Raw genomic sequence first — 15,239 nt, forward strand, 5'->3', positions numbered from 1 at the left:
ACCGCCCAATTGAAGTGCATGTTTTTTTAATGGACAGCATGCAGACGTATAATATGCTCGTCTGAATAAGCCCTAAGACTTTGGGGACACACGCCTTCGAATAGGGGAATCGTAACACCCAGTTGTCAATTTATTCTTACATTTCTATGAGGAATAACACTGGGATGGCACAACGCTGAGTTTTAAGAAAATACGTTCCAGAATTGTTAATTTCATGAGGAATACAAGTATGTACTAAAATAGACACGTCATGAGGTTTTTCTCGTGTAGATGGTATAAAACAAAAAGGGAAAGGGAAAAAACACATTTTTGACTATGAGGGATAAAACAGTGAAATATGAAATCAAAGAAAAAACAGGTTGCAATTCAACAAATGTGGTATATTTATTGGAATGTGATTGTGGGTTTCAGTATGCGAGGAGAACATGGCGGAAACGAAAAACCTGTATCAATGAACAAATTAATAGCGTACATAAAAGCTTAATGCCACAATGTTTCTGCACACATACTTTGCACAAAACAAAAATCCTGCAAATCTAAAAGCTACGTCCATTTGTTGTTTAGAGAAGAACTTAAAGAGGCTGTCACCAGATTATAAGTGCCCTATCTCCTACATAATCTGATTGGCGCTGTAATGTAGATAACAGCAGTGGTTTCTATTTTGAAAAACAAATCATTTTTGAGCAAGTTATGAGCTAGTTTCGATTTATGCTAATGAGTTTCTCAATGGACAACTGGGCGTGTTTTTACTTTTTACCAACTGTGTGTTGTACAGAGGAGTGTATGAGGCTGACCAATCAGTGTCCTACACTTCTCATTGTTCCAGCCCAGCATGATCCACAGCACAGTGTGATTGGTCAGCGTCATATACGTAAACACGCCAGTTGGAAATAAGAGAAAACACGTCCAGTTGTCCATTAGAAAGGCTCATTTGCATAACTTAGCCAAAAATGATCGTTTAAAAAAAAACAAAAAACGTTACTGTTATCTACATTGCAGCGCCGATCACATGCAATAGGAGATAGGGATTTGATCTGGTGACAGAGCCTCTTTAAAAAGGGCTAGAAACATTATAAAAATGTTCTCAAGTATATCCAGTTTTTTTCTATTTATTAAATAGACACAATGACACCTGAAGGGCTCAATATAGAACGGGATTCAAAATGTTCTATTCGCAATTGACTATGAGCAAGCTTTGTATGGTTATCTTTTTTTTTTTAAATCAAACCAGTTTTTATTGATAGTACAACATACATTATAAATCTCATGTATATCTAGTCAATTCCAACAATCAATACATTTTCAGTTTTGTACAGAATATTCAGTTACATTTAACATAACTCCCCCTTCCCTGCAACCAAACTCCCCCCCCCCTCCCCCGCAGTATCTCCTTTCCCTGGCTCGTACATTTTCTCTCCCGCATCATACTAATATATTCATAAGCGATCTCCTGATCATGTCCCCTCAATCTGCCTCCTACCTCCCTGCCGTACCATAGTTATGTATCCACCTTCCCCATTGTTTATCATATTTGTGCATTGCCCCACGTTTCAGATATATCCGATGTTCTAACGACACCGTGTGATTAACATATCCTACCAGTTCAGACACCTCCGGGGGATCCGTGTTCAGCCAATATTTTGCTATCAGCTTCCTAGCATGGTATAAAACTTTTTTAATAGCCAGTAATTCAGCCCCATTTCCTCCCTCCTCCCCCATGCAACCCAACATAAAGATCTTAGGTTCCAACGGGAAATCCCTCCCATATACTCTCGCTACCATGCCTCCAACCTCCTTCCAGTAGTCATTCAGCATCGGACAGTCCCAGAACATATGCTTTATGTCTGCCCCATCAAACGAACACCTGGGACACTCCTTCGTTGGCCTAAGCCGCATTTGCCATAACACCTTAGGTGTCCTATACACCCTATGCAGGAGAAAAAGTTGTGACCGCCTATGTGCTACATTAATGGACAGCATTTTGGGCGATTCGAGTATCTCCTCCCACTCTTCATCTGTTATAGTCCCCACATCTTCTTCCCATTTGCGTCTGATCTCCCCCATCGGATCTCCAAGGAATTTGGTAAGTAATGTACTATATATCACAGAGATAATCCCCTTAGTGTCCTTTGCCCCCAATACCTGTTCCATCGCTCCCATAGTGGAGCAGCTCAAGTCCACCGACCTACCCTGGGCCTGTGCTGCATGACGCAACTGGAGATACTGATAGAACATCCGATGTGGGAGCCCAAACTCTTCCTGCAATTGTGAGAACAATTTGAGACTTCCTCCCTCATACAACTGGTATACATATCTGACCCCTGCTTGTTCCCATTCCTGGAAGCCAGCCAAATTCCCATAGGTATGGATTGTCCCATAGAGGCATATAGTTGGAGCACCCTGTAACGCCCAATATTTTCTTGCATTCCCACCAGATCCTATGTATCAATAGCAAGGTTGGTTTCCCTTTCGCCTCCCTCCGCAACTTATGAGACTCCATGGCCTCTAGTATATCCGTGCATTGACTCAAATAATACACCAGTTTCCCACTAGAGTCCCACTCTTCCCTATTCTTCCAACCTTTAAAGTGTTGCACTTGGGCTGCTAGATAATATATCCACGCATTTGGAATAGCCAATCCTCCCTGGTCTGTTGGTAATTGTAGTTTTTCCAATTTAATCCTGGGGATCCCCCTTTTCCACACCAAGTCCCTAAACAGATTATGTATTCTCCTGAACCAGTACTTAGGCAACCACACTGGGGCATTATGCACAACATAAAGAACCTGAGGCATCAGAATCATTTTAATCAGGTTTGCTCTTCCTAGCGCTGAAAGTGGTAGTCCTAGCCATATTCTAGTCTTTTCTTTTAGTTTGTCCAGTAATGGTTTTACATTCAGTGCGACAAAATCCTGCACCCTCGCCGAGACCTTAATCCCCAGATATTTAAATTCCTTAACACAAGGTATATCAATTCCCCCCCCCTGCAGTGGCCCCTCTAATGACTTGAGTGGCAATAATGCCGACTTACTCCAATTAATTTGCAACCCTGAAAATTTACCAAACCGTTCCAATACGGTCATTATCATAGGCAGTGATCGATCTATCTCTCCCAGGAATAGCAAAATATCATCCGCATATAGTGCAATGCGTTCCTCCAGATCCCCACATCGAAACCCTTCTATACCCGGATGTTGCCTTACTATGTTTGCCAGAGGTTCGATCGCTATAGCGAATAGTAACGGGGAAAGTGGACATCCCTGACGTGTCCCCCTCCCTAATCTAAAAGAGTCTGACATCCTTCCATTGGCTCTGATTCTAGCCACCGGTTCCTTATACAACAATTTTACCCATGTTATAAAATTTCTCCCAAAACCAAACCGCTCCAAAACAGCCCACAGATACCCCCATTCCACGCTGTCAAATGCCTTGGCAGCGTCTAAGGACAGCACTGCTCTACACTGCGTATCTGCAGCATCTGTCTGCAAATTCAAGAATAATCTCCGTATATTAATCGCTGTAGATCTTGATGGCATGAATCCCGACTGATCCGGGCCCACTACTTTAGTTACCACTCTTGTCACCCTGTTAGCCAGAGCCTTTGCCAGAATTTTAACATCAGCGGGCAGCAGGGATATTGGTCTATAGGAATCTGGCTTTGTTCGATCTTTCCCCTCCTTGGGAATGACCACTATTGCTGCTTCGTACATAGTCTGCGGTAATCGCCCCCTGGTAAAACTATCTTGGAACACCTCCAACAACTCTGGCAGAAGCTCCCCCCCATATGTTTTGTACAGCTCAGTGGGTATTCCATCCATCCCTGGAGCCTTTTCATTTGCCATAGAACTCACCGCTTCCTGCAGTTCAACCAAAGTAATTGGCTCCTCAAGCCACTCTCTCTCCTCCTCCCCCAGAGTAACCCACGTCATTTCCGCCAAATAGTCTGTCAGAAGATCTTCTGGATAATCTACCCTCGTGCGATACAGCTCAGTATAAAAGGACTTCAACACTCCCAGTATATCCCCTGTTTCTCCCACCAGTGTCCCGTCTTTATCCTGCAATTGGTGGATGAACGCACCCTCCCTCTGAGGCCTAGCCATATTTGCCAACAATCTACCCGTCATTTCTCCCTCCTCATAGTATTTTTGTTGCAAAAACAACCTTTTATTAGCTGCTTGTTCCAGCTGATGTTCCTTTAGTAGTTTTTGGGCGACCTTCCACTGGGCCAAAGTTTCTACTGTACTATTAGCAATATGATTCTCCTCAGTTAACGTCACCCTTTCCCTCAGATGTTCTCCCACCTGTCTTGATTTATTCTTTATGATCGTGATCTCCCGAATATACACCCCCCTTATATTTGCTTTCATAGCGTCCCATAGGATATCTATAGGAACCGTACCTTTATTAAACTCAAAGTACTCCTGCAGGCTCGTATTTATTATCTCCTCCCCCACTAGGTGTATCCAGAACGGATTTAGCCTCCAGTGCAGTCTTAGCCCCCCCATCTGTGGGCTGGTTCGAACCTTCAGTATCATCGGGGAGTGATCAGACAATGACCTTGGTAGATATTCCACCCCTTCCACCCCCTCAATCCCTAACCCGTTACTAAACATCAGATCTATTCTGGATAATGACCCATAAGTAGATGACACACAAGAATATTGCGTAGTAGAGGGCCATTTTGCCCGCCAAATATCTGTATATCCAACCTCCGTCATGTATTTCCCAAACCGCGTCAGAGCAGCCTCTCCTACCCCCCCCCCTTTTGGAAATTTATCACACCTTTTATCCATTACGTTGTTGAAATCTCCCATTAGTATAGTCGGAACCATAGGCCAACTAGCCAACCTCTCCAACACTTCTCTTATTGGAACCACAGAATATGGGGGAGGTACATACAGTACCACAATTATACATTCCCAATTAAACAGTTTACAATGTACCCCTACATATCTGCCCTCTCCATCTCTAAAGGAAGCCAAACAGCAAAAAGGTACATCCCTATGAACCAGGAGACTAACCCCCCTCGAGTATGTGGAGTGAAAGGAGTGGAAGCTGTGCCTAATCCAAGCCCTATGTGCCTGTTGCACAGTATCAGCGGTAAGATGCGTTTCCTGTAGTCCCATCACTCCAGCAGACTGTCCTTTCAGGAAATCGAATATAGCTCGCCGTTTTGTTGCCTCCCCCATACCTCTCACATTCCATGACAAAAGATTTACCCTACCCCCCATCTAGCCATTTCTTTTAACTGACAGTGGCAATTACCGTTGAATCCAGTGTTAATCAGAGCATACTGCATTTCAAACTCCCTTTCCCTCCAAAACATTTTCCCCCCTCCACCCACTTCCCTAACCCACCCAACTTTACATAAACTTACCCTCCAAAGAGGGCCCGGGCTGGCGAAGAAACCTCCACCAATGTGACTATTCAGCTTCCCATTCACATTGCAGAAATACATCTCTTCCCGCAATATAAACTTAAGAACCTCAAAACTCCCGCCACCTTACCACAATAGACATATAGCATTTCTGTGACTCAAATACCTGATGCTTCAATTAAACTGACATCTCTGTCTCCTCCTCTCACCATTATAGACATATAAACTGCAGACCCACATTAGAACAACAAATAAATGCAGAAAACAGTGCCTTATTCCTCTGCGCAGCTCATCCTTCTGTTTTTTTTTTCCCCCCCATAAAAATCAGAGTCCCCCTTTCAGCCCTCCACCTGATGATCACGCCGCATCTTCCCCTCGATCTTGACGAAGGCGATCTTCGTGACTATCCAGCCATCTCAGCGCATCTTTTGAGTTCTCAAAAAATTGTACGGATCCCAGCGCCGCAACCCGAAGCTTCGCCGGGTACAGCATTGAATATTGAACACGCAGATTCCTCAGTCGTCTTTTAATATCCATAAATTGCATCCTTCTTTTCTGAACCTCTGCAGAAAAATCTGGGTAAAATGACACTTTCACACCATTCACCCGTATATCTTGCTTTTCCCGGGCTTGCCGAAGAATTAAATCTCTGTCTTTATAATGAAGCAACTTTACCAACACAGGCCTTGGCGGCCGTCCAGGTGGGCCAGGGCGAGTTGGTACTCTATGGGCTCTTTCCACCGCAAACAGTGGGGTCAGCGACTCCTTACCAAACACCTCCAATAGCCATTTTTCAAAAAATGAATCCGGGTTGGACCCTTCTACTTTTTCAGGAATCCCCACCATCCTCACATTGTTTCGACGTAGGCGATTTTCCAGATCATCAGCTTTAGATAACAGGTAATTAACATCCACAGCTACCGCATTTACATCCCTCCTCATGGGCAGCATTCTGTCTTCCAATTCGCTGACCCTGCCTTCCACCGCTGTTGTTCGTTCCGAAACTTTCTGTAAATCGTGACGTATGATGGAGATATCCTCCTTAATTCCGCCCACCTGGCAGGTAAGTTTAGCTAGCGTGGAATTACACAGGCTCACCGCCGAAAAAACATCCGCCAGCGTGGGTCCCGGCTTATTCAAGCTATGCGAGCCTCGATCCAGCCCTCCTCCTGAGCTGCCTGCAGCATCTTCTCCATTCTCTTCCTCCTCTGACTCCATCTGTGCCCTCAGCGGTTCATACCTAGACCCTGAGTGGCCTGTCTGCTTTTTCCCTCCGTCTGACATCTCTCCATCAGCAGCTGCCTTCATGGGCATCTTTCTGGCAAAACGCTCCAGCCGGGATGCCGCCGCCCCTCTCAAGTCCCTGCTCTCTGCCATCATGCACGTGTCGGCGCCATCTTGTAAGCGCAGCTCACCTTCCTCTGCCGCCTTAGACTTTCTGGAACGGGTCATTACAGCCTCCAACAGCTCCAAAGTCGTGTCCACAGATTCTCCTCCTTCTCCCCTCTCCGCACAGGTATGTCTCCGTTAGGATAATTCAGCCACAGGATATGTACCAGGATATCGGCAGCGGGAGCTCCGGTTCCTGCGTCCGCTCACATATGCCGCTAAGCCACGCCCTTGTATGGTTATCTTAATCAGTATTTTGTATCTCGTCTCTGAAACCGGTAACTTATCACAGTGAGACTGGAAGTTTGGCCTCTGCTGCCAGTCCAACAGATGCCTTCAGAGAGAGCGTTTTAAAACGAACTCGGAAGTGGAGGAAAAAAAACAAAAACGAGGATTCTCGGGTCTGAGTAGTATATCATGGAACGGTGGGACTTTCAGGTGACTGTGCTGGCACTACCTATAGATATTCAGAAAGGACATTTTTTTTAATTTTAAATTCCAAGGCCATCTAATATGTATTTTTTTGATCACTTACGATATAGTGTCCTCTCTTTTCTGCAGGGAGGTAGACTGAGTCTGTTGTTCTAATTGACAGTGCATCAAATCTATATTTTTAGAAAATAATGCTAACACATGGTGCATCACACGACTCTCCACTTTTCATAATACAGGACAACCATTAGGACTTGTTTATAGGGGACATTTACATTGGAGTAGAGAATTATATTCGTATTGGTGTTGGGAGTAGTGTTTAACCCATTGAGGATACAGCTAGTTTTCGGTTTAACACATTTTCGTTTTTCCATCGTCTCCTCACTACAGCCATGCTTTTTTTTTGTACATAGCCATTTGAGTGCTTGCTTTTTGCGGGAAGAATAGTGTTTTCCTTTTTTTAGTACATTATATGGTTCCGTTAATTTTTTTGTGGGGTGGAATTTATGTATTGCAGTGGATTGCCTTTTTCTGTGCTCTCCTATGAAGCCCTGCCTCTGGGTAAGGTATAAAAGTAGATTATAGAAGGGCAGACCTGGAGGCCTTTCCTAAGCCTCCGGCTGTCATGGCATCTGATTGGTATCCCGCGATTTCGCTGCGAGGCCGATCGAGGGACATAGGGAGCCCCCTTTCTCTGCCCAACCGCCCAGATGCTGCAGTTGCTTTTGACTGCGGCATCTGAGGTGTTAAACACCTGGATTTAGAGGTCTCCGATTCCGGCCATTGCAGGCAGATGTCAGCTGCATAAAACAGCCGGCACCTGCTGGGTGTGGAGTGAGCGAAGGTCCTGAGCCCGCACCATATTGACAGAGAGTACATCTGCCCTTGTCAACAGGGTAAACTAAAATTGGAAATAAAAGGAGACACGGCGCCACATGGTGCAAAGTAAAAGCAAGATGGGGCAGAGGAGCAAACTTGTTTGAGAAACCGCTCACCTGGCCCAAGGACACAAGGATAGTGGTGGTAATGAAACTGCTGCTGCCAAGTCCAAATCACAACAAATGGGGTTTGTTGTCCCGAAAATATTTGTAAAAAAATAATAAAAATAGGACCATCGGCGCTGCACGATAAGACAGAAGATTGAACGATTTAGATGACCATCATAGAAATATTTAATGAAGGGCTACGCGTTTCGACACCGGACTGGTGTCTTCATCAGGCCAGTACAAACTGTACAGAAACATCATACATTTATATACATACTGGGTTTTCTGTTGGTAAAAACATTATGATCAATTTTATGTATGGTCAAGTACAACACATGGTTCATCTAGACCATGGTTTGTTTTTATGCAATTTCTATACAACTTTTATACCTCTCATTTAACTATAACACATACGAAATTTAACCTTTGAATATGTGTATTTTATATATTATATTTTCAATGTACACTTATGTTTCTTGTACATACGTTCTATCTTTTTTGCACATACACCACATCATTTTATAAAATATAGCCAGCAATATATAAGGAATCTTGCTTTTTATTTCCCCTGGGGCACATGCGGCACCACGCTGTGCTCCTTTTGCTATTTTAGGATTTTCTGCGTCGGCCGGGTTGCTAGGCAACTAGGGACGCGTATTTGTATATCTTTGTATTTCAAAATGTTATACTACAACCCACTGTGAATCCCCTTACTTGTTGTAAAGGATTCCCAACACATTCGATAGTGTAATTATTACATTTCTTAGTGTTATTTACCTCCAAGTCTGTATGCGGTACAGTCTGTTTCTTAGTACGTACTTCCGGCTCTAGTGCTGCCTGGGTTGCTAGGCAACCGGGGACGCCATTCCAGCGGCATTGAAATCCAGCTATTTGAGTGCACTTTTTATCTATAACCTATGTTCAATATAGATAAGTATCAACCACTTACCGCTGTGGTTACGATTGGGACCACTTAGGTAAAGTTCTATTAATGTTTTGCCTCATACAAAATCGGCAAGGTAAGCCGTATTGGTTTTTTCGGCCAATGCCTTTAATGTTCTAGTGTTTATTTATTAACATATGTACCTTGTGTCTGATGTGGTGTTATCACACCATACTTTTAGCCATCATTATTGTTTTTTCTTTTATGTGTTCAAATTTGTACTGTATCTGACCTATGACCTTTTGACCTGCTGTGTTTTTGGCGGTTCTTGTTTGTTTCCCAGTATGTATATAAATGTATGATGTTTCTGTACAGTTTGTACTGGCCTGATGAAGACACCAGTCCGGTGTCGAAACGCGTAGCCCTTCATTAAATATTTCTATGATGGTCATCTAAATCGTTCAATCTTCTGTCTTATCGTGCAGCGCCGATGGTCCTATTTTTATTATTTTTTTACAAATATTTTCGGGACAACAAACCCCATTTGTTGTGATTTGGACTTGGCAGCAGCAGTTTCATTACCACCACTATCCTTGTGTCCTTGGGCCAGGTGAGCGGTTTCTCAAACAAGTTTGCTCCTCTGCCCCATCTTGCTTTTACTTTGCACCATGTGGCGCCGTGTCTCCTTTTATTTCCAATTTTAGTTTGCAACGTGCTGGGCGCTATCACACTAGGTCCTTTGGTGTGCGTCCCTGGTATTTCGAGGAACTCGATTTTTGGACACAGTTTGGCGACTGTTTTGAGCCTCGGACACTGGCTGCCACAACAACTATAAATTTATACATCGTGATCAACAACCGTCTATCCACGTGTAGTGATCATTAACCAATTGATCATCAGGTACTGTTTGGAGTTTCTCCTCTATTGCACACCTCACTATGATGGAAGCCGTCCTGGAGAGGGTGAAGTCACGGGACTCATTACTGTTGGAGATGACTGATACAAAACTGGAGGATGAGGATTTGATTACCTTTAATACCAATCTGTTCAGTTTGGATCAAACCTTCTTCGTTCAATCTTCTGTCTTATCGTGCAGCGCCGATGGTCCTATTTTTATTATTTTCTTGTCAATAGGGTGTGATCCTATACAGCATGACTGGGCACCGTCAGAGAAGGGACACGCCCCACTGACAAGGGGAATAGTGACACCGTTGTCAACGTACTCTATCATTTCCAGGAGGAAAGACATAGGAAGAGCAAATCATACAGTTCCAAGAAGAAATGCTCCGGAGTGGTTATGCTGATGGAGATTGCATTAGTTCACCAAAACAAAAAGTGTCTGACATCTTTCTGGAAATGTCTAAGACATCAGACTGATATGCCAAACAATTGTAAACCACGGTACCCCCAAACTTTCCAAGTCTTACTGGAGAGGTGTCTGTAAGATTATGTAAAATATATGAAAATGCATGGCATTTATGCACAAATACTACTAGCTCGGGCTGTGACATATAAAGAAAACCTACTAATCCCACATTACTACAATACTATCTGCGCGTGTTCCTATTGTTTCCACAAGGGGGCCCTAATCCCAGTACTAAATTGCAAAGAACCATTTGGCTGAGAGCTCAACGCATGCATAAACAAGATTGTGTAACAAATTTTATTTATTTACAAATAGATATCTGTTTCATCCAATGTAAATCCCTGAAAAAACAAGCAAGAAAAACCCTAGAGGAAAAATATTTTTGCCTGTCATATGTCTGCATGTTACATTTCATGTTATGCTTGAAGTCGATTTAAATAAAGCCTTTGTAATAATGGTGTTTGTAGGATTTCTTCCATAGGAAGCAGTTTCTTCGCTCCACAGGTTAATTACACCAATTACAGATTGTTTTTTTTTGTGATGTTAAAGAAAATCCTCAGGGTAATGTGTCCTGTGTGCATGTATGAAAAGACTGGACTGATGTACTAGATCAGGTTAATGCTTGAACTTCAGTTTCCGCTTTGCATCCCTGTGCCTTTTCTTGCATTCCTACAGAAAAGAAAAAAAATATACATTTAGATAAAAGAGAATTAACCATTAACAACTTGTGCTACAGCAAGAAATAACTCGCCACTTCAAAAGACGTATCCACTTACGGCGTATGTTTACACGCTCCTCAACATTGAAATTGCAACACCAAGTAGGGCAAGCCGTCAGGTTATGCAAATTGATGAAGTAGCCGATGTTGCCAAGATCTGCAAATGATCACATTTTCAAGCACCTCGCTCCAATCTGTGGCATGTGGGAGGGCATAAAAGCCAGATTGAAAGCAAAGTTTTTTTAGACACATGAACTCCTCAAAAATCAGATCAAGAGTTGTGGGACGATTGTGCACTGAGAGACCTTGGTTTATCACCCCGGCAGATCGCTACGCGCCTAGGCAGAGTAGTCAGCACTCAGCACTGTTCAACTTTTCAAGATATTTCAATTTGCATATCATTAACATGTCTATCTATCCTGTGATTTCCACAATTCCAAAACTTTTCCTACTTGGTGTTGCAATTTCAATGTTGAGGAGTGTATATATAAAAAAAAAGGCATATGTGCTCAAACTGTGCTGAGTAAACTTTGAAAATTTGGTCCTCAAGAGGTGATCTGGACATTCGCATCTTCAGAAAGGGGGGATTGTATGTCTACCTGCTTCAGAATGCTAGAATAATGTGCTTAAGAATGTAGTTCATCATAATGGCCTTGTACAAAAAAAAAAAAAACTTCTGCTGCTGCAATTAACAAGATCAGATCCATTCATTTTAACAGTTTACATGAGCAGCAGGCTACTCTTTTACAATGTGTACCTGTTTTCTATAATTATTAGCCGTTTCATAAGAAATATTGCACTGTAAACTAATGATTTCGGTTACATTTATTCCACGCTGCACTGTTTATTTTATATAATTACGCTGCACAGTTCTAATTATCAATGTAACAAACGCTAAGCAAAAGCAATAACCGCACCCTAAAAAGAGCATTTTTCAAAACCTGCTCTGCAAACTAATATGCCTCATTATTTACAGGTTATGGAAAGCGCTGATACCAATTTTTTTTTACGTAATGTAAGTATTTTGATACATAGCAATTTTCTACTATACTTTTATAAAAAAAATGTTGCTTCCTTTTCGGTTTTGCAGCTTCTATGTATCCACTGGCTACATAAAAGCTGCAGGACGCCGTTGTCAGCCGAATCCGTCAGTGAGCTGGACTGACGGCATGGCAGACAGTGACTCCTGTGTGCCTCCGACGCCTCATTTAACCCTGAGGTCTTTTTCACACGGCTGTATTTTGCAAGCCAAAATCAGGAGTGGGTCAAGGAAGTGGTACAAATCTTTCCATTATACTTTTTCTGTGTATTTTCAAGTCCTAATTATGGCTCACAAATACGGACGTGTGAACGAAGCCTAATACTGAAAAAAAAACAAAAAAAAAACCGAAGTTGGTGAGAATTCAGGTTAGATGAGTTGTCAGAGGCACAAAGGAGCCATTGCCAGCTGAGCAGTCGGTCCAGCTCACTGACATCGGTGTTCTACAGCTCCTATGTGTCCACTGTACATAAAATCTGAAGAACAAAAACAAAGGCAATTTTATTATTATAAAAGTATATTAGAAAAGTGCTTAGTATCAAAAAATACCAAACGTTACATTAAAAAAAACCTGCCATGCTGAACATGCAGTCCAATCTCCAGGCAGCATTTTATAGAACAGGAGGAGCGGAGCAGATTGATATATAGTTTTGCAGCCTTCCCTGTAGGAGTTTGAATAGATACCGCTGCCGATCAGGACCGCCCACTGGACTCCTAAACCCAGAATGAGCAGAGACTTAAATGAATAAATTACAAGTTATACTGAATCTTTTGCTAAAAAAACTGTATATCAATCTACTTTGCTCCCCATGTTCTGTAACATGCTGCCTGCAAATAAGTCTGCATTTTCAATGTGACAGGTTCCCTTGAAAAAAAAAAGTCACCAAATGAATGGGCGTCGATGTAACACATGGACTGGATTGGTCCTCCAGAGTAGGACCCCCTGATAGCAGCTCTCTGCTCTGGCCTATTGAAGGGCATCCCAAGAAGGGGACCCTCCTCTCAGATCTCAATGTTCCCTAACAGAGCATGCGAGTCCAATTCATCATAAGACTACCCCTTTAATGGCGCCTGTGGTTGCTAGCGCACCCGCTGAGCAACACTTAGATGTAGCTAGCAATTATATGCACATACATTAATAGTGTCGGAATGCTGGCCACACAATTCATTTACTTTCTGTGCACGGTGAGTCACCATTCGGACCGGAAGCCTCAAAAGTGAAATGTCCAAAAATGTATTAAAAGCCAAGACTTTTAGGATAAATACTTTTGTTTTAAGCCAATTCATTCTGGGCACTTTCATCAGCAAGTCTTACCTCCATAAGGGTGTCTCTCATGTGATCCCAATTCTTTGCCTTTTGCTCAGATTTTGATGATCGGAAGAACATCTTCGGACCCTCTGTATATATAAATACGATGTAGAGAACATTTTCTCGTTAACTGGAGTAATATACTTAGTAATGCAGTGTGGCCAACAGCCACCAATGTGTGAGCAGAAAAAAATAATTTTATAGCCTGTGTCACTTACCTTTTAACCGTGCATCATCTTTCACAAAAAAGAAAAAACGGATGCCGCTGCCTCTATCTGACTGCGAGCTAGAAGGGGAAGACACAATGAAAGGTTCAGATTAATAAACTCTATGGTAAATTTTCCTTCTCCAAAATTCAATTTCTAAAATTTTTAAAAGCAGTTCTGCAACTCCACATTATTTGAGCAAAAACTTTTTTTTTTTCAATGCAATTAAGACAAAAAAAAAAAACTGCAAAAAAAGCAGCTCTGCCATGCAAAGCAGTCATTGAGGGCTGTGTATGCCAAAAAAGACAAAAGTAACAATAAACCACTTCTATTCCCTCTTGAGGAGGTTTGGATATCTCGGACAGTCAGACACCAGGACCTGCTTGACAACAGGAGCAGAGGCTTTAAAACCATGCCTACATTTACATTAATGCAGGTATAAAGCCCAAAACCACATTTTCAAAAATTTTAACAGGTTAAAATATTAACGGACAAGGGAACTGAATTATAAGATCTATAATCTGCACAAAAGATACATTGGGCCTTAATGATTCATCACCTTGTATTGACTGTTACAGTTGTGTCCTCCTCTTCTTCAGAGCTGCTGTCCTGGAATCTAGGGTCTTCCTGCCAGGCCACTTTAGTGGATTTAATAGTTTCAATCTTATAGGGTTCTGTAAAGAAATCAATAAAGCAAAATGTTTGAGTAATGGTATTTGTGTGGCCTCTAGGACTTTTAGGCGCTTAGTACATATAGAGATATGGAAAACACAGGTTTGCTTAAAGCCTCCAATCATAAAGACACATAGGACTGCATAGGAGCTGTATACACCAAACAATACGATACTTTTATCAAGACTACTTGCAAAGCTACTTCATTTATTATTTTAGATGGAGATAGATAGATGGATATAGATCTATCTATATAAAAAAAAAAAAAGAGCTAGGCTGCTAAGGTGGACCTCGGCAGCAGGGGATGGTGTAAAATAATAAACTAGCACATACCCACGCCCTTGAAAAAAAGACATGTCCATCAAGTTCAACCAAGGGATGGGAAAAGGGAAGGGAAAAATTTCTACACATAGGAGCTAATATTTTTTTAGTTCTAGGAAATTATCTAAGCCTTTTTTTAAAACCATCTACTGTCCCTGCTGTGACGGCTCCTGCGGTGACTATTCCATAGATTCACAGTTCTCACTGTAAAGAAGGCTTGTCGCCTCTGCAGGTTGAACCTTTCTTTCTCCAGACGGAGGGAGTGCCCCCTTGTTTTTTGAGGGGGTTTTACATGGAACAGGATTTCACCATATTTTTTGTATGTGCCATTAATATATTTATATAAGTTAATCATGTCCCCCCTTAGTCGTCTTTTTTCAAAGCTAAATAGGTTTCATTCTTTTAATCTTTCCTCCATGCCCCTTATTAGCTTCGTTGCTCTTTGTATTTTTTCCAACTCCAGTGCATCCTTTCTATGAACTGGAGCCCAGAACTGGACTGCATATTCTAGATGAGGCCTCACTAATGCTTTGTAAAGTGGT

The 15,239-nt window shown here is 42.2% G+C and overlaps 1 protein-coding gene across 1 annotated transcript in view; it reads right to left on the reverse strand.

The window, feature by feature from the left end:
• Nucleotides 1–10,715: 10,715 nt before the first annotated feature.
• NOL8 (nucleolar protein 8) overlaps nt 10,716–15,239 on the reverse strand; it is a 61,534-nt gene continuing 57,010 nt past the window's right edge. The window contains exons 14-17 of the mRNA XM_075833731.1: nt 14,264–14,378; nt 13,717–13,784; nt 13,505–13,587; nt 10,716–11,101 (exon numbers count right to left, since the gene is read on the reverse strand). Of these exons, the coding sequence (XP_075689846.1) occupies nt 11,048–11,101; nt 13,505–13,587; nt 13,717–13,784; nt 14,264–14,378 (320 nt within the window). The 3' untranslated portion in view covers nt 10,716–11,047. The remainder of the gene's footprint in view (nt 11,102–13,504; nt 13,588–13,716; nt 13,785–14,263; nt 14,379–15,239) is intronic.

This window comes from Rhinoderma darwinii, chromosome 7 (assembly GCF_050947455.1).
Source record: "Rhinoderma darwinii isolate aRhiDar2 chromosome 7, aRhiDar2.hap1, whole genome shotgun sequence".
NCBI classification, from domain to species: domain Eukaryota; kingdom Metazoa; phylum Chordata; class Amphibia; order Anura; family Rhinodermatidae; genus Rhinoderma; species Rhinoderma darwinii.